This window comes from Bacillus rossius, chromosome 14 (genome assembly GCF_032445375.1).
Source record: "Bacillus rossius redtenbacheri isolate Brsri chromosome 14, Brsri_v3, whole genome shotgun sequence".
Taxonomy (NCBI): domain Eukaryota; kingdom Metazoa; phylum Arthropoda; class Insecta; order Phasmatodea; family Bacillidae; genus Bacillus; species Bacillus rossius.
In genome coordinates, this window is record NC_086341.1 from 8,760,510 (window position 1) to 8,781,104 (window position 20,595).

General features: G+C 38.4%; 1 protein-coding gene across 2 annotated transcripts in view; it reads right to left on the minus strand.

The window, feature by feature from the left end:
• LOC134539106 (phosphatidylserine synthase 2-like) overlaps window positions 1-20,355 on the minus strand; it is a 31,498-nt gene extending 11,143 nt beyond the window's left edge. Inside the window, exons 1-7 of one of the 2 annotated variants that reach the window (XM_063380838.1) lie at window positions 20,056-20,354; window positions 19,047-19,148; window positions 16,192-16,342; window positions 13,002-13,136; window positions 10,988-11,152; window positions 3,798-3,916; window positions 1,621-1,735 (exon numbers count right to left, since the gene is read on the minus strand). In XM_063380838.1, coding sequence (XP_063236908.1) covers window positions 1,621-1,735; window positions 3,798-3,916; window positions 10,988-11,152; window positions 13,002-13,136; window positions 16,192-16,342; window positions 19,047-19,148; window positions 20,056-20,183 — 915 coding nt within the window. In that variant the 5' untranslated portion in view covers window positions 20,184-20,354. Of the gene's footprint in view, window positions 1-1,620; window positions 1,736-3,797; window positions 3,917-10,987; window positions 11,153-13,001; window positions 13,137-16,191; window positions 16,343-19,046; window positions 19,149-20,055 lie in introns of both variants that reach the window. The other variant, XM_063380839.1, reaches the window with a different exon arrangement.
• Between the last annotated feature and the right edge of the window lie 240 nt (window positions 20,356-20,595).

Consider the following 20,595-nt stretch of genomic DNA (forward strand, 5'->3'; position numbering starts at 1 on the left):
GGAGAGTCCAAGTGGCTGAAACACTGTGTTTTCAGAATAATTTTTTAGACACGAAACACTGGGTACAAGTTCTTGAAAACACCTCAGGGGACTTGCATTACACCTTCACTTCATTTCTCAGCCGTTAATTAAATGTCACGGTTACCGCTCACATCTCACAGTAGCCCTACGCACGACGAGAAGGCTTGCACGCCAGCAGTCGATAGCCGTGCACTTAAGGGTCCGGTGCTAGCGCTCCAAAAGCAACAGGGGGGGGGGGGGTGCTAAGGGCGACACTGGCTGGCATATCACACGCCTCCTTACCTCTACGCACCATGCACCGAATTGGCATGCAGTTTTCTCGTCGGTAACACACCTCCGAGGGACTTTCAGCAGTGTCCTATAGTTTTATGGTAGAATGTTGAAGATAATAGCTCTCTGCACTTACCTATTCCACTTACATACTGTGTGTTGGATTTTTCATACCTTTAGAAACCTCTTCCATCCTTTTCCACTGGCCAAAAACACACATGTTAAAAAATGAAAACTAGGACCGAAAACTGTACAGACAAGTGCAGTGGCTCTTAAATGCTATTCTAATAATGGGACAGCTTTAGTAAATCTTGAGTGGTTTGTAAACGGTGCGTTAACAGCCGTAGCTCTGCACGCCATTTTGCGGCCCAGCCACTTCAAGTGGCAACACCGCGCTAGAAGCTCCCGCGAGCGTCGCACTTACCATCCAGCCTCAGTAGCACAAATAAACCCCTGGCTAGGCGGGTCCATTAAACACAATGAGGGGTAAAACTAAGTGAACAGAACAACCAATGGAACATGTATTGGTTAAGTGAACCCTTTGGCTCACGACAATGTACACAATGTTCAAAACTTGCGAAGATTCTGGTTTTGACCTGGCTCCTCTTGCTGAGAGGCAAGTGATTTGACCTCGTAAGTCCTCGTGGCATCCAAACGAACTGGCCAATGCCACAATCAGGTTCGCAACAAGCTAAAAAAATTAACCCACTATGAGTGTACTGTATAATAACAGTTTCAATTTAATTTTACACAAATTAAAAAAAAATTGGTGAAATAGTTAATCCCCCTCCCCCTCCACAGTGACCAGTTAGACCACCAGGACATAGGTCCTTTTTGTCTTTCGTTAAGGCACAAGACTGTAAGGAGTGATCCAGAAAAGTGAGCGAGTGTTTCTTTCAGTCACATCTTGTAATGGAAACGTAAATTTGCGACGGGAGAAGAATTAATCACCCTAATTCATTTTCAACTCTTTCACCTATATACGACCAGTAGTAGAAAATTTCTAGAAATTTTAACAATCATAGACAGAATACTTTTTACACCCAACTAACTACCTGCAACATCAGATGGAATATTTTCAAGTGTTTTCCGTACGAGCAAAGAATGTTCGTCTTAGCTGTGCACAATTGTGACTGGTCACATCCTAAAAGCATTCAAATACATACATCTAAATTTACTTTATGACAGAATTTTAAAAATGGACAAATTGAAAGTAAGAAAATAGACAGTAACACAAGAAATTACAACGATAATTTTAAATATTCGCAAAGTACGCACTGTGAATCATATTTCTAATTTCCTGAAAGCTGATGACGCGAGTGAACTTACCACAAAACTTATGCCGAGCGTGGCTAGCCACCGGCCGAGACTCGATGTCGACTTCCAGTCAAAATCAATCCATGTGTAGGGACCAAACTGTGCCATTAACCTTCGCAATTTTCCTCTAGAAAACAAAGAAACAGAACAATAATTTTGAGTACAATTTCTTACACTTCCTTGACCAAATTTAGCAATTTACAAAAACTGTAAAAACACATCTAGAAAAAAAAATTTAAAAAAAAAGTGTTGGATAACGACTTTTTGGTTTTTGGGTGAAGGAAATATTAAGCCCGATGTTTCAGCTAGCAATGTCGCAGGCATCTTCAAGGGCAATTAAGGGCTCCATCTACCTGGTGTGTAGAGCTTCGGAAAATGCCTATCGATTTGAAAACTTCTCAAGATATCAGAATCGGGCCTGATTACGAAAAGTGTTCAGGAATGCGCTGAGGGCGGTAGGAGTAGTTCTGTTTCTGTACTTCGTTTTTAAACTGTATGTTCAGGAGAGTTAAAATGGCCAGAGCGTGTTTTTTTCAGAATATGTTTTATGCATGAAACATCCGGTGCAGATTCTTGAAAACACTCAAAGGACTTATTTATTAATTTATTTATTTAATATTTGTTGCATGCTTACCTACAGCTTATGGCCTTGGGTGGTAGGCACGATACAAACAACACGGATACATGCAGACAGAACAAAACAATACAAAATACAAGACAACAAAACAAAAACAATACACACAACATGCAACATTTAACAATAATTAGTAAATAATTTCTTTAAAAATTTATAATGCAGGAAATAAGATAACACAAAAAAAAAACTAACTTGAAACAATGATTATTAACCACAAAAAAAAAAGTTAAGTTAGGAATATTTGTATTTTTTTAAATTTTATTTTGCTATCTAATACAGGAAAGAACCTTGCATATTTTTTGTAATTTTTTGTGATTCTGAATAATAGATCATTTGCTTTAATTAACGTACAAATTAAAGATTGCTTACGACTATTGAAAGTAGGTATTCTAATTCCAGTATTGTTAAGAAAATAATTACAATTATGTGTATTTTTGTAACAATTGTCTACAAATAATGCATCTAATATTTCTCTTCTTAATAATAAGGAACCAAGAAGGGAGTGTAAATCTACATTTAGATTAACGTTACTTTTTAGGTTTATAATTTTAATCAGTTTGAATTGTATTTTATCCCATTTGTCACTATCTGATTTATTAATGTTCTTCCAAATCACAGAACCATATTCAAAATTAGATCTCACCAAGGATATATATATAAAGACTAAGTGTTGAATCTAAATTAGAGGCATTAAATGCATTGCATTACAACTTTATCTTCACGTCTCCACCATACAATGTTATGGTTACTGCTCACATATCATAGTTGTTCTACGCACGACGAGAAGATTGCGCGCCAGTCCAGAGGAGACACCGCGCTAGAAACACTTGCGAGATTCACACTTATCATCCCGCCTCACTAACACAGATACACGCCTGACTGGGCATGGGCCTTTATCAACTGATGGCATGGTGTTATGGCACAGTATGTATCAAGAGCAATTCACAGCTAAGCTTTGAATGGTCTCTCTGTGGGCACCCATTATTGGATTATAGTCTGGCCAATCACGTTGAGTCTGCTAAGTAGCACCTCAGTTTATCCAGTTTTTTTTTTTTGGAATCTGAAACTATCTTCTTTCCTAAAATATTTATTTACATCTTGGTTTTAGAGCTTAAGTTACGACCAAGGAAATTATGTACCTCTAAGTAGTAAAGCTTTAGCATTCTATACTGCATTTTATGGATGCATTTGGAATGGAAATAATTGCCGACAGCCATACAGAGTTCGTCGTGTTAATGTGACGTGGTATTGTGACCCTATGCTATTAAATCTGTCGTACTTGAACGATGTACGACGTATAATCGGATTTGTCGTATTGTGACTCCAACTTAAAAGTAAAAGAGCTTGGTAAGATGGTTTTCATGCTTTCTCATTAAATCAAAAATTTTAAATAGATTAATTGTATTTAGATAAACTTCGTGTTACAAAACAAAATTACATAGGTATTGCCTTAACATAACTGAACAAATAAATTCTCTTTGTGGTTCACAATAAGCTATGTAATCATACGGGAACATCTGGTTCATTGCTACAATTTGCAACGATAACTTACTTGTAAGTAGGTATACTCCAAAGCCCTCTCCAATGATATGTCTTCATCGAAAAATAATGCAGCGTCTTCATGCCAACATAAATTCCGAGGCCGTTGCAAACTAAGGCATCCATTATCCACTGGAACCCCAAACATTAACAATAAATTACATGTGCCAAACTTAACAAAACTTGGCACACGCTTATTTAAAAATACTTTTAAACACAAAAGGACAGCAACTTTAAACCGCTGTAGACACAAAATACTTAACTGTGATAGCACTGACTTGTAATGAACACAATGTTCAGAAATTGCATTTTTGTTTAACAAATGTCTGGAAAATTACAACAGTGTGTGGCCTGTGGTGCAGGTTTCAACAGTCTTGTGCGTTTATCATTCGCCAGATGTTACGCCTAGATTGGGGGAAATAGCGTGCAGATAAAACAGCCTTCAAGTCTATACAAATGCAAGCAGATGATTGGTCGAGAAATAAAATTGTAACAGCGTGTGAATGTGGCAAAGGTTTCGATGATCATGTCCAGTACAAATTATTTTGTTATGGTTGGGAAAAACACAAATTTTTAAAAATTAATGATGCATAAGAGTTTAAATTTAAAGATAATTATTATTTTATTTATTTCCACAAACGCTGAACGTTATATTCGGAAAGCATCTATTAATGCAAACATTAATGGGAAAAATTAACATAAGAGATATATGAAAGTGATCTCTGGAATAACTTTGTGAACTTAATAAGCGGTAAAGTCTTAAGTGAGTTTTACTGAAACTTATTTCAGGTTGGTTCTTGGCCAAAATGGTTACTTAGAGGTAGTACTGTAATTTTTCATTAGAGAATATGCAAAAATTTTGAAATGACTTTTGGAAATATTAAATTCCTAAGGCAAGTGTATTACCCCGGAAAATTACAGAGAAATGCGTAAAATTTAAATCAATTTAAAAATACTGCAATTGTAACTTGCACTTGACTATTTGGTCTGATAATATTGATAAGATTTTGCTTGTTCACTGCTAATGAAACTCTATGCATGAAAACATTTAACAATAATTTTGTTTATTAAATTTTTTTTATAATTTTGTGGTACACTTCCACAATCCTGCCATTTGAAATGAGTTCAGCCACAATTCACACACACTTTCCAATATTTTCCTACAAAGAAACACTTCTCACAATTTGTCCATCCACATAGGAACCATTCTGTAAATGTAATTCAAAAACTACAAAAACTTATAATTATGACCAAAGCATTAATGGGATGTTAACAAATACCCGGTGAACCAATTTCTGGGCTTTTCAGGATCGTTTAACATACAACTTTACAACATGTTATATCACAAATTCACAAGGTCATTTTTTCTACATGATATGCAAAATTAAAAATAAAACAAAATAAGTCTACCATTTTTAAGTTCACATTAGAACACTGAAACCTTTTCAGAGATGATTTCCGCATGATTTAAGTGGATAGTCTCCGACTATTTACATTTAACATAAACTGTGAAGCCTAAAAAAAAATAATGCTAGTAGGCAATACGCTGCTCGAAACCTATACATTCAGACCATTTTCCTATTCCAACCCTTTCCCCCACCTAATTGTTTGTTGAGTCTTAGATCGGCCACTTGCTATCACTTGGCTTACGTAAGCCAATAGTCACATGCCATTAGTTTTAATTGTTTTAGGCTTAATCACACAAAAACACCCACAAATAAAACATGTGAGTATAATGCAAGTTAGTACAGCACAAGGATGTTTTATTAGTAGAGACAAGATTTGATGGTTTTATTTTCAGTCAAATTTTGGTTTTTAAAACACGAGGATTTTGGTGTTATTGTTTTTATATTTTATAAGAGCTGTTCACTAATACTCACTCCACCAAAATAGAGGTAAAATTTATGTGTTTCATTTTTACTATAAAACAATCTGTGTAAAATTGGTCTAATAAAAAGAATTAGTGAGAATTTGTGGTTTGAAAGTGATTCAATAAGAGATGCACAATTAAACAGATTAAATTACATAATTTTTCTGATCAATGCTGTGCGGTACAATTTTTTTGTCCGGAAATAATGACACGCCTTGGAATTCCAAACATTAAAGGACATTTATGATTTTAATTAATTTTTGGTTAAATGCTACTTAATTTTATTTTGGTGTTATTAGTGATGGGTCAATTCCTGTTTTTTCTCGGTTCGGTACCGGTTCTTAAAAATCGGTTCTCGGTTCGGTACCGGTTCTTAAAAATTGGTTCTCGGTTCTTGGTTCCTCGGTTCTGACTTAAAAAAATAAAATAAATATTATTCACACATTATTTATGAGGAGTTTTAAGTAATAAAATATTTATTGTTTTGGCTACAAAAAAGCACTAAAAAGCATGTGTCCAGACTTACATCTTCAACAATTTACTGTTTATTACACTGAAAATAATCATTTGTTTGTATTGATCTGTCCTCAATGTTTTTTATTGTATACTTACAAAGAAATTCATTGGCATAATGTTTCCGTCTTTAAAGAGGCTATCAAAGTAAATTAAAAGGTTTAGTATAGTTTTCAAGCTACAGTAAACACACCAACCTTAATAAAACTAAAATTTACTATATTAATCTAGTAATTACTTCAAGAAATCTACATACACCCTCTTTTAAAACATAGGAATAAAAAGAAAATGTTACAACAATGGAAATTAATACAATGATGGTGAACTTTCAAAGAATTAAAATATTAAATTGTCCATCAAACTTATTGCCTAAATTGAATTCAGTTTGTTTGCACAGTCAACAGTAAATTACTGCCACATTTCTAATGCCATTTCTTACACAATTTGCTCTATTTGGCCAGAATAATTATACTTTACAAGTATTAACAAGCATTTTGTTTGACCAGCCAATGGTAAAATACTTCTACACATCCATACACCACTTTACTATATACTATAAAAAAAAAATAAACTTCCCCCTTCAAAAAAATCCCATTTGTCTAAAAGAGAAAGTTACTAGCCATTACACTAGATGGCAGCAGATGCAGTGAACTTACATTCCAAAGCACTGCACAAAAAAAATGCATAAAATTTTATAATGCCGAAAATTATTACGGAAATTTTTTAATCAATCATTAATTCTATTAAACAAATATTCTGTGGAATTTGCAATACACCAGTCACCCTTACTTACGTGTCAACGACTCAATTAACTGCCTATTTTTAAAAACAAATTGAAACAAACATGGCGTCTTTCTGTTCTCACATCTTTGCTGAGGCACGTTACAGAGTTGCACACATCTATGAACTAGATCTATGGCACCTTCAACTGTTATGTTTTGATTGTGAAACATACATTGTTTACAGATGTGGCGAGAACATTAAATATTTTCACGTGTAATTTATTTTATAGTTAGAGATGAATATTATTCCACGGAAATCTAAAAAAATAATTCATATGTGAATTGGACGTGAGTTGAGCCATTTCATGCTGCAGTTAAGTTAAGTGAAGGACTATTTTCGTAAAGGGTTTTGCTATACTGCCGGTACCGGTACCGGCACCGACATTTTAGCTGCGGTTCTCGGTGCCGGTTAAAATGCTGAGAACTGTAGGAACCGAGAACCGGTACCGACCCATCCCTAGGTGTTATATGTTGAATTAACTTGCATTTCCGTGTTATTCCGTGTTTTATCGGGATTCACCTTATAATCTTGTCCCTACTTATTAGAATTAAATTTTTAATTAACAACCAGTTAGCCGACACAGATTACTTCTGCCCTAGATCAGATGCGTTCTCCAGTCCAGTCTCCGCAAGCGGGACAGGTTAGCAGAGGAAACGATAAGGTTGTGCGACGGACACTAAAGACCAGACAGACACCTACTCGCGGTGACGAGCTCTAAGCTACTTAGGTAGTGGCTGTGCACTCACACGTCACGAGCCGAGGCCAACGGTTCGGCCCGGGCCGTTTTTCAGTGGCCTTGAAACACGGGCGGAGTGTCTTAGAACCATAGCACCCGTGGAACCAGCACCCCATTGCCTCCGTCTTGGATAAACACACACACACACAAACTATGTGAGAGATCCCCAAGGCCACCACAGAAAACTACAAAGCAACTCAGCCTCCAATCGCACAAGTACTGGAAAGAATTACATAATACTAATAAAAAAAAAAAACATTTAAAGCAAAAAAAAAAAATAATGGTTTTGAAAGTTTCCCATTAGCTTACATGGAAATATTAAGCAGAGTATGCACATACCAACATATACTTACACATTGTTAATTTGACAGTTCAATATTGAAATAAAATTAACAAAACTAACACAGATTCCTGCAGCACCAGACTAGCTAATAGAGCATCAATAAATACTTCGCTAATTTCATAGGAAATATTCAGCTGTCAAATAATTTAAAAAGGGGAAAAAAAAAAATGTTTGCCGAAATACTTGTTAAAAAAAATTGACACATCTTGAATAGAGTGTAAAGCCAATTACTCAACTAATAATTACCAGAAACTAGTGATGGGTCGAGACTTGAAAAATCGAGCTAGTCGAGTAGAGCCGGTGAAATTAAACTCGACTCGAAAAAAGAGTTGATTAAGATCGTGTCCTCGAGTCTCGTCAAAGTTTAGTTTTTGGCTCGACCATAATGTTGCACAATTTCCAATCGTAAAGGTACTTATCCGAAACCATGCACTTTAAAGTAAAATAAAATAAAATAAAACGTATTATTTAGGCCTACCTAGTGGAAAACCTCTGATCCAACACTGAAAACATTGAAAACGAAGTCGGAAGATTATTTATTTTCGATCGTGTATAACCGTAAACAGTGCATCCCATCCTTCAATATGCAAATAATATTTCTAATTGCAACAAAATACCTTTATTTAACTATAATGGAATTAAAAGATGTTCTCTAGATTCAGTCATGAACAAGACCACGAACATCGTCAATATTTGGGCAGCTTTGGAAGTAAATAATATTTACTACTAAACACTAGATAGCCGCCATTTTAACTCCGGGCCAATGGCCTTACTAAGTCATCATACAGCCAGGGAATGTTGCCACTTTGACAAATCAATATCAACAATAATTGAAATCTCCAACCAGTTTTCCATGGCCGAACAGAAAATTGAGGCTGTTGAAGTTTATGTTTACACTTAAAGTAATGTTTGCGTCGCCGGCGTCGTATTAATCATAAACAGTTTAGTATTAGTGGAATGGATATGTTTGTACGGCCTGGGACGTCACAAAGTGACGAACAGAAATCAAGAGCAGAGATTTGGGAATTTTTTGAAAAAATTAATCATCAGACAGCTAGATGCAAGTGCTGCAAAAAGTTTGACTCGTCTCGACAAATTTCCATGAGTTCGACTCGAGCTCGACTGGAAGATAAATTGCTTCGTTTAACTCAAACTCGACTCGATGCTGAAATAGGGTGACTCGACCCATCACTACCAGAAACCAAAAGTTAAGAAACTTTTATTTCAGCGGGAATTAAACTTGAGGTCTCCAGTCGTCGCATACACAAATGGCAGTCAACCATAAGGGCTGGAAATACCATCAACACAGACTCTTCAAGCCTTCTTGTGCGCACTATCTAGCGAGGGCACAAATTCACGTCGAATGACTCGGCACACAAGCCCTGGCATACTCACATGGTCCCACCCGGCATACTCTCATGGTCCCACCCGCCATACTCACATGGTCCCACCCGGCATACTCACATGGTCCCACCCGGCATACTCACATGGTCCCACCCGGCATACTCACATGGTCCCACCCGGCATACTCACATGGTCCCACCCGGCATACTCTCATGGTCCCACCCGGCATACTCTCATGGTCCCACCCGGCATACTCTCATGGTCCCACCCGCCATACTCACATGGTCCCACCCGGCATACTCACATGGTCCCACCCGGCATACTCACATGGTCCCACCCGGCATACTCACATGGTCCCACCCGGCATACTCACATGGTCCCACCCGGCATACTCACATGGTCCCACCCGGCACACTCACATGGTCCCACCCGGCACACTCACATGGTCCCACCCGGCACACTCACATGGTCCCACCCGGCACACTCACATGGTCCCACCCGGCACACTCACATGGTCCCACCCGGCACACTCACATGGTCCCACCCGGCACACTCACATGGTCCCACCCGGCACACTCACATGGTCCCACCCGGCACACTCACATGGTCCCACCCGGCACACTCACATGGTCCCACCCGGCACACTCACATGGTCCCACCCGGCACACTCACATGGTCCCACCCGGCACACTCACATGGTCCCACCCGGCACACTCACATGGTCCCACCCGGCATACTCACATGGTCCCACCCGGCATACTCACATGGTCCCACCCGGCATAATCTCATGGTCCCACCCGGCATACTCTCATGGTCCCACCCGGCATACTCTCATGGTCCCACCCGGCATACTCACATGGTCCTACCCGCCATACTCACATGGTCCCACCCGCCATACTCACATGGTCCCACCCGGCATACTCACATGGTCCCACCTGGCATACTCACATGGTCCCACCTGGCATACTCACATGGTCCCACCCGGCATACTCACATGGTCCCACCAGGCATACTCACATGGTCCCACCAGGCATACTCACATGGTTCCACCCTAATACTCACATGGTCCCACCTGGCACACTCACATGGTCCCACCTGGCACACTCACATGGTCCCACCTGGCACACACACATGGTCCCACCTGGCACACTCACATGGTCCCACCCGGCATACTCACATGGTCCCACCCGGCATACTCACATGGTCCCACCTGGCATACTCACATGGTCCCACCCGGCATACTCACATGGTCCCACCCGGCATACTCACATGGTCCCACCCGGCATAATCACATGGTCCCACCCGGCATACTCACATGGTCCCACCCGGCATACTCACATGGTCCCACCTGGCATACTCACATGGTCCCACCTGGCACACTCACATGGTCCCACCCGGCACACTCACATGGTCCCACCCGGCATACTCACATGGTCCCACCCGGCACACTCACATGGTCCCACCTGGCACACTCACATGGTCCCACCCGGCATACTCACATGGTCCCACCTGGCATACTCACATGGTCCCACCTGGCACACTCACATGGTCCCACCTGGCACACTCACATGGTCCCACCCGGCACACTCACATGGTCCCACCCGGCATACTCACATGGTCCCACCAACACTCGCTGAAGTTGGGCAGCTGGTGCTCCAGAGTGTACTCCAACACCTCGAACATGACGGACAGCACCGTGCACAGCCACCAATCGCGCAGAACTATGGTCTTCAGCCACCAGCCAATGAAATGAGTCGGCACAAACAAGTCCAGTTTGTCCTGAAAGAAAACCACAAACACACTACCATTATGAACTATTGAGTCCCCCGTTAACTTCATATGGAAATACTGATTACATTACGCGCATTTCAACATATACATACATAGAGACAAGATTTTATGGTTTTATTTTTAGGCAAATTTCATTTTTAAAACAGGAGATTTTGGCATTACTGTTTTTATCTTTTATGAATCCTGTTTAATCATAAAGATTCATATTACTGAACAGAAATGTTTTATGATACTTATTTCACCAAAACAGTGTCATTTTGACTGACAGATGATGCACTCAAAACAATAAAAAATATTTCTGCGAGTCCTTTTTGAAAAATGTACCAATGTCGTAATCTAAAAATGAATTACTAATAACAGTTGCAAGATCAAAAAAAGAGAAAAATTAATTTTTCCAATCTGCTTAGTACATACATTTTTGTAAAAAAAACTATGCTGAATACATCACTTCATTAAATTTAATATGTTAAACATTAAATTTTTGTGATTTGAGTTAAGTTTTTAATATAAAATGCTGTTTAATTTTACGATAGTAGTTGCATTTAGGTGCTTTATGGAGTATTAACTTACATTTCGGTGTTCATTTAGGATGTATCGCAATTCGCCATGTGATCTTATTCCTACATATACAGTAAACTTTCAATTCTCTGGGCCTGGATAATACAGTTTTCAGGTTATACGTGCTTAAATTAATTTATTAGTTTTTTTTTTTTAATATTCTATCTAAAGTTTACAAAATAACAGATGGCATTGCGCTAATTAACTGTGCTATATTTTTGGCCACCCTATCACTGTTTCCATTTGGTCCGGCCCTTTGTGATAGCCACCCGCTCTGCTGTTACATTTCTCACACTTTAAACCAGAGAGAGATGCACTGACTGCAACAGCAAAGTTTTAAGAAAGACCGCATTTGTATAAATAATCCTGAAAGTATAAGGGCACAACAAAATTACTTTAACAGCTACCTTGGATAAATAAAAGTTCATATATACAATAATAATATCATCAACATAAACTACACATTATGAATTCTGAGTTTTAAAATTACCTCCCCACTTGTTCATTCTTTTTATTATTTACAATACCTCAATAAGAAAACCACTTTCAAACTTGTTGTGGAACAAATATATCTAAAAACTAATTGTAGTATGAAGTAAATTCTATTTCTAATTTAGTCATGTCGTGCCGCATGATGAAAAGCAAACTGGAAACCTTACAAAACTAAACTTCAGAAATATTTACCCACTTGGTAAATCTTTATGCTGAAAAAAAAAAAAATTGTATTGTGTGTTGGTACACTTACATACCTATTTGTAGTGTGCAACTGTTTATGTAAAATGATATATCATCTTGTTTGTGGTCCATGTTATTACTGTATATTTAGTCAAGATTTAGTTCTAATTCTTCTTACAGCTAACACTAACATATCTATATCTTGCTTTCTTGTGTCTAAAACAAACTTATCACTTTGTGCCACAGACGACTAAATGTTTACGTTTTCATGCACATTAATTACCTGTGAACACGAAAAATAAAAGCTTTTTACAGGACTTGCAATGTCTTTAGCTCATTCATTACTGCATTTCATGGACGCATTTGGCATGGGAAGATTTGCCGACAGCCACATCAGAGTTTGTCGTTTTAATGTTGCAGTGGTATCGTGACCCTACAATATTAACACTGGTGCTGGATAGATGTACGACATCAAATCGGATTTGTCGTGTACATCTTGGCATTTCGACTCCAGCTTAAGCCTTATGCAGCCCTGAAGACAACACCTGGACTCACCCGCCCAGCTATTTCAATCCCAAAATGTTCCCCCTCAGCCACCACTCACCCACACGTTATGGAATGGATCATCGGGGGATTCGTGGTCGTAAATGCGGCAGTTCCCGCCGTAGCTCTTCTCCTCCAGAGGTTCGCCCAGCTTCGGGTCCACGTACTTGAGAAACCGAATAGCATCCCTTTTGGTCTGAAAAAAATTGGTTGTCTGTAAAGTCGGTTTACGGACGATAGTTTAACATGACGTCATAACAAAACAATGATGAAATGATTGCATACTTTTATGAATAAAATTGAAGTACAAAAAAAATATATATTATTTTGTTTTTATAACACGATTTTATAACAAAAACACATCCCAAATACACCAAACTTATTTATAATGTGTTACAATATTTTTTAAAACATTGTGCAAAAGATCCCGGGTGTAATTTGAATTATTATGTGTAACTGTAAAACACCATTGTTGGTTCAAAACGTATTTGAATATTCAACATTACTTTTAAATAACCGTACCGATTGTGCTGAAAATCGGTGGACGATCGTTAAATTACATAATATTAATAATTCAAACGACGAAAATATGATTGAAAAGTCAAATCGATGGTTGTTACAATCGAGTGGAAGATAGAGGCCACGCATGCGTACAATGACCATGAAGAGAGATTCCACGCATGCATACAAAGAGCAAACAGGACACATCTGTAGTGGGACAATGTGCGTTACAGGACACTTTTTCGTGCGTGCAGCCGGCGTTCATCGATTTATTAGACGTCACGTCAAAAATCATATTATTCCCTAATTAATCACATACCTCTATAGCACATTATGTACTAAACATATTGAAAGGTGAGGCACATTCATTTTTGCTAGGACGATAACTTACCATCACCATGCAGGCAAAATATAGCTCTTACTTCAGCAACCGGCGTAAATAAGTAATGTTTCCTATGGCAATCCCTTCAATGTAATCTGATCAGGGGCACAATTAAGTAAAACATCCGGAGTCTTGCACATGAGCAGTGCAAAGCAAAGTGAACAACGATGCATTTTTGCACATCATTTCATTTACTCACCATGCAGTGCGTATCGTACTGAGCAAGGTCTGGGTGTATTCGTGTCGCACCTGCTGTGTGTATTTGTGTGAACGCATTAGGGTTTAACGTCTCTTCATTGTCATTAGAAGACGACGAGGTGAGAACAGAGAACTGATTGAAAGAATGGGTGGTAGGGGAACGGGAGTACCCTGAGAAAACTCATCAAGTTTGACCTCGGAAGGTTTTGAAGGGCATTGGTGGACTAGTCAAACCATAGGACGGCTACAAACAACTGGCGAACCAATTTTAGGACTTTTTCATGACCTTTCAATAAAATATTCCTTCAACTTTTTTATATCAATGTGTCAAATTTTATACATAGCAAAACAAACATTAACACAACATGATGGATCTACTATTTCGCAGGAATGTGCCAATTTTTTAGTGAGAAAGCTAAAACCTTTTCAGAGATAGTTTCCACGCGTTTTAAGCCAACATTCTCCAACTGATTAACGTGAAGCTATAAATTAAAGTGGGGCGGCGAACAAACAAAATGAAAGTTAGCAAAACGGTGCAGGGAAATTAAGGTTCAGCGACCTCCGACACAGTTACTGTTTGTGACGGGACTTCTTCGTGACCGGTTACGTTGTGTCAGGCATGGGCGTCGCAAGAATATATATTTTTTTTTGGGGGGGGGGGGGGGGTACCCCAATTTATTTAGTTTTTGAGGAATATCCATCCCCTGGAAAAAAGTGGGGGGCCCGGGGGTCATCCCCCGGAAAAATTTGGGGTTTGAAGGTGCAAAAAGGTGGTTTTTAGACATTTTTCTTTCCTATATATTTTAATTAATGTTGGTTGCAATATATAATTTATTTTTTTAAAAAAATATTTTCAGAGAACAAATTTGGTGCTATATCCACACAAAATCATTAATTTAAACATCAGGAGAAACCTGAATGTTGCACTTAAATGCCGCAGTCAGTATTAAGAATATTTCGCACATGTACACAAACATAAAGTGATTATATTCACTATTATTACAGTATTTCTCCTCGGTATCGGACCCGATTGTGATTTTACACGAAGATCGAATTAAAAATGTGCTCACATTACCACGGTTGAACTAAATACACCGTGCGCAACATACGGGTTGTATCACAGAAATCATGTTTTTAATATAACTACGAAACTGAATATATTATTGGAGGGGACGAAATTGACTTATTATTGGGGCGACGTGTCCCCCCCCGTTGCGACGCCCATGCCTCCCCTTCTACCTTTTTTCAATATATGCGACGCCCATGCCTCCCCTCCTACCTTTTTTCAATATATGCGACGCCCATGCCTCCCCTCCTACCTTTTTTTCAATATATGCGACGCCCATGAGTCCCCTCCTACCTTTTTTCAATATATCCGACGCTCATGCCTCCCCTCCTACCTTTTTTTCAATATATGTGACGCCCATGCCTCCCCCTACCTACCTTTTTTCAATATATGCGACGCCCATGCCTCCCCTCCTACCTTTTTTCAATATATGCGACGCCCATGCCTCCCCTCCTACCTTTTTTTCAATATATGCGACGCCCATGCCTCCCCCTCCCTACCTTTTTTCAATATATGCGACGCCCATGCCTCCCCTCCTACCTTTTTTCAATATATGCGACGCCCATGCCTTCCCTCCTACCTTTTTTTCAATATATGCGACGCCCATGAGTCCCCTCCTACCTTTTTTCAATATATCCGACGCTCATGCCTCCCCTCCTACCTTTTTTTCAATATATGCGACGCCCATGCCTCCCCTCCTACCTTTTTTCAATATATGCGACGCCCATGCCTCCCCTCCTACCTTTTTTTCAATATATGCGATGCCCATGAGTCCCCTCCTACCTTTTTTCAATATATCCGACGCTCATGCCTCCCCTCCTACCATTTTTTCAATATATGCGACGCCCATGCCTCCCCCTCCCTACCTTTTTTCAATATATGCGACGCCCATGCCTCCCCTCCTACCTTTTTTCAATATATGCGACGCCCATGCCTCCCCTCCTACCTTTTTTTCAATATATGCGACGCCCATGCCTCCCCCTCCCTACCTTTTTTCAATATATGCGACGCCCATGCCTCCCCTCCTACCTTTTTTTTTTTAATATATGCGACGCCCACGTGTCAGGCGCGGATTTCGCGAACGTCCGACGGCTGGAGACTCGCCTGGAAGAGCATGAAGATGAGCCCCAGCTCGTACACGATGCTGCAGCAGAAGGTGAAGCGCCAGACGACGGGGTGGGGCCTCTTGAAGACGCCGTCGGGCGTGACCGTGACCCCCAGGAGGATGAACACCACCACGCATGCCACGATGCCCCTGGGCACACACGGCCGCCGATGCTAGCACAGCAGCCGATGAATATACGCAGCTTGCAGGAATGGCCTACCCAAAAACGCTTTAAAATACTTCGGAATCAAGGGTCAGAACTCGTTTATCTGCGGAAGGGGTTGTCTTACGAAATGTTCCACAATATTGTTACGCCTAAACACGCAACCTCATTATTAAGCTCAGAAACTGTTTCTTCTCGCCACTGCCATCGGGAGAAACCAAGGTTATTTGGGGGCAGGGTTGGGAAAAAAACAGTTTTTTTTTAAAAAAAATCAAAAAACATATTTTTATTGTTTTAAACGGTTTTTTTTTTGTTTTAAACAGTTTTTTTTTTTTAAGTTTAACTTTTTTGCTTTTAATATTAATTTTAATCAAAACCACCAGAATAAGTTTTGCACATATTGTTTCAGCAAAAGTCCCATCAGGTGTAAGGTATATTGCTGCACATTTTTGAATATGGAATTCCCTGACATTGCCCGGTTTTCCCTGACTGTAGCCATTCCGGATATTAAGTACAAGGCAAAAATTTCACCTTTCAAGGAGTACTTATTCAGTCCTGTAACACTCAAAGAGATTAAACCTCTAGTATGGTGGATGGCTTTGGAGAAAAGTACTCATCATGCAACTTTGAACCTGGCACATCAGTTATACAGTGCAGTGGCTTTGTCAGCTGGTATTGAACATCTTTTCTCCACATTCGGGTTTGTGCTTAGTACTGTAAGTAATCGGCTAGGAACAGAGAATGCTGCCAAACTTGTAACTGTTTTCCGTGCACTTAACTAACAAAAAATGATTTTAATTAGGTTAGATGAACTTAGTGGAACTGGCACCCTAAAAGGTATGACCCCAAGCAGTGCTGGTATTTTATGTTTACGTAAGGAATGTGTTTCACTTCAAAACTTCTCATCCTAGTCTGGATATTTATCACAATTGGTGACTTACAATGAGACAGTGATGCTTGTGATGAAAATGTCAATATGCAGTTTTCGTTTTCGTAAGGAATAAAACTTTTTTTTAAAATACATATAAAAAACATGTTTAGAACAGAATGTTTTAAACATTGTGTTTTAAACTTGTTTTATTGAGAGTGCATTGTTTAAAACAATTTTGAACATATTGTTTTAAACATTTTGTTTTAAACGTGCCAACCCTGTTTGGGGAGGGGGGGGGGGGGGGTATTAATTTTTTTCGGGCCTTCCGTCTTATGTTTGCTGTACAACATTATAAACCTACAGTTTAAAAAAAAATTATTGTAAGTCCGTAAATGTTACTGTGAGCAAGATCTGTCCATATCTCATTACTTGTTAGGTTTTCCTATGAATTCTATGAACAACAAGTAGGCTTGTGATTTTTTTGTCGCATCAGGGCAAACCCAGGTATTTTAAAAATACTTTGATAACTCGACCCGGGTCCAGGGATATGGCCCTGCTTCTCACTTTCCCCCCCCCCCCCCCCACCACCCTCAGGAATTTAATCTAATTGAAACCCATCTTGGTTCCCCCTTGTTGAATTTTCATTTCCCCCCCTCATTTTGTATTTTATAAATTAATATTTTGTAGGTTAAATGAGGTTGTCTGACCATTTTTGAATATGTCACCCAACTGTGCAAACCAAAAAAAAAATGAATTTCTAGTGAGTCCACATGACTGTTGATATACCGTATTTACCCGAATATAATGCAATGATTTTTACCAAAAATGCTAAACCTTGACGTAAAGAGTAACACTATAATCAGAAACTTGTTTTGTGCGGCTGGAAGATGTGAATTTACAGCGATGGGAAACAGCTTAGTTGATAAACAACACACACTGCCTCGTAACTGTGTCACTAAAGCCACTGCATCCTGAACCAAAACTTTGTTTTTGAACTAACGATCTGCCTGTGAACAGCATCACTTGAAACTTTAGTCTGCTCTTGTTTAAGGCTTTCTGAACCTCCATGAGGAAGGAGCGTCAGCAGACATGAGAGATGAAACAAGATAACGCTTTGGACTGTGGATGCTATCCATGCAAACCCCAAAACCCCCTTCACTCCTTACCTTTACTACCACCATATATCACAGCATTATCTGCTTTCTGACGAATGGATAATGAACTACAGCCATTAAAACTCCTTTCCTTATAATTGCTATCTTTTTTTTCTTCCGATTGCCGCTTGGGTTTTCTAAAAAGGCCATGCAAATCTCTCTACTGACAAAGTGGCACCAGAAAAGCTGTTAGTAAATATGGAAAAAAAAATTTTCTAAAATCTACGAGATTGAATTGTGATTTATACCCCATAAAGGATTTTTTTTTAAACTCACTATCAAAAATTTCGGAGTCGCATTATATTCAGTCGCAGTATTTTAGGGTAATTATGGTACTTTTGAATTTTTTTAAGGCTACAAGTATCAAATTTAAAATTTTTTAAACACATAAACCACCAAAAACTAATGCCATATTTGAATTCAGGGCACGACATTCATATGAAATCAGCTCCAAATACCCTGGCACCAAAACTATTGTTGGTCTGTGTAATTACAAGGCTATATACCTAACTACTCAAAGTAGATCTTAGGTAATGCTACATTTACTTGTAGTTGTTTAGAAATAGCCATCACTCATCAAGAAACATCTTGCATAGCCTATATTTAGTACAGACAAAAGTACATAATTGAAAAAAAAAATAAAACCCACAGATTGAGAAATCTTACCGTTTTATGTTGTACATTGTGTCATTTCGCACCGGTTCAAAAAATGCAACGTAGATCAGTCCACCAATAAAAATGAACAGCACGGTAAGTGTATGTGCACGCCTGAAATAAATAGTTATATTTTTAAAACTATTTAACACAAAAAAAAACTATTTGTCATAAAACAAACAGCCTGTCTTAAACCTATTTGTACCGTGACAGAGTAAAGTGTCAACCATCAAACATTTGAGAAATAATTTGAAAATCATTGTTTTTTGGAACTACAGTAAAACATCAAATTTTTTCTTGAAAAAGACTATTCCAAAAACCTGCTTTAAAATTTAACCAAAAGAGTACAATTTAATTTTTTGCAAAACATTAAAAACCTCTCCTAAAATTATGCATTTTTCTGATGCACTAAAATAATTGTCACTCCAAAACGGGTGGCATTAGAGAGCTCAAATTGGTCCCATTTGACCGCTGTATTTTACCCAAACTTTTGACAGATGTAAAATATATATATTTGGCCTTCTAAGTGACTAAAGGTCATGTGATCAATGGATGGTTGACGGACAAAAGCGACGGGCTATTGCAATTCCAGCTTTAACAGTATTTTAAAAGTAGGTAACCTAACCAACCATTCAAACAATTTAAAGTATTCATAATGTAGCTGACACAACCTAACCAACTGTTCAAAACGATGAACCACTTACAACATATCGCATTGTCGCTATACACAAAATACAGATATGAGATGAACTTAAAATAGGAAATTGTATTTAATTTTTTGATGAACACCTAACCTAAGCTACAAAAAAAAACTAATTTAAAATTCTAGATTTCATTACCATAAAGAGTAAATATATATTATTTTCACGTGGCATTCAGTATAATTAAAGTACACCACGCTGGAATTACATACTGAAGACATGCAATTCACATAAAAGTTGAAACAGTACGGTTAGGTTGCACCAACAGTTTGGCTATTAAGCCATCATTTAAAATTCACCAAGTTATTTAGGATACTAACCAAAAGAACGAATTCGTGCCATCATCAGAAAATTTAAATTCCGCAATATCTGCTTTCCAGTTCGATTTAGTAATTCCTAGGTTATTTTCTTGTAATTCATCACTGCAATTTTTTCTTCGAACAGCCATTTAAATGTTTAACAGCAGAAGTCTCACTGATCCAATGCAGCCAACGCGATAAAATATAATTTTATATAATAGTTTGAATTCAATTGTAAACGCTTTTATAAATCATGCACTTTATGTTCTGATTCAACATTTTTTATGAAGTGAAAAATAATAAGGTAGAAACCTAATGACACAATATTCGTTTCAACAGTTTTAATGTCAAAAAATGGTGTTGTTCTTGGAGGTCCATTGTGACCAACGTGTTTAACAAAATAAAAATACTGCCAACTCACATAGTTTCAGTACCCTGCCGAGGATATCCGATTATATCCGAAGTTCGTGCTCGCTCGTGCAACTTCAGTAGCATTTATTTTTTTAAATGAAAAAGCGCGGTTGAAAGTTTGTTTTTATTGGTTGCGAAATGTCGACTTTG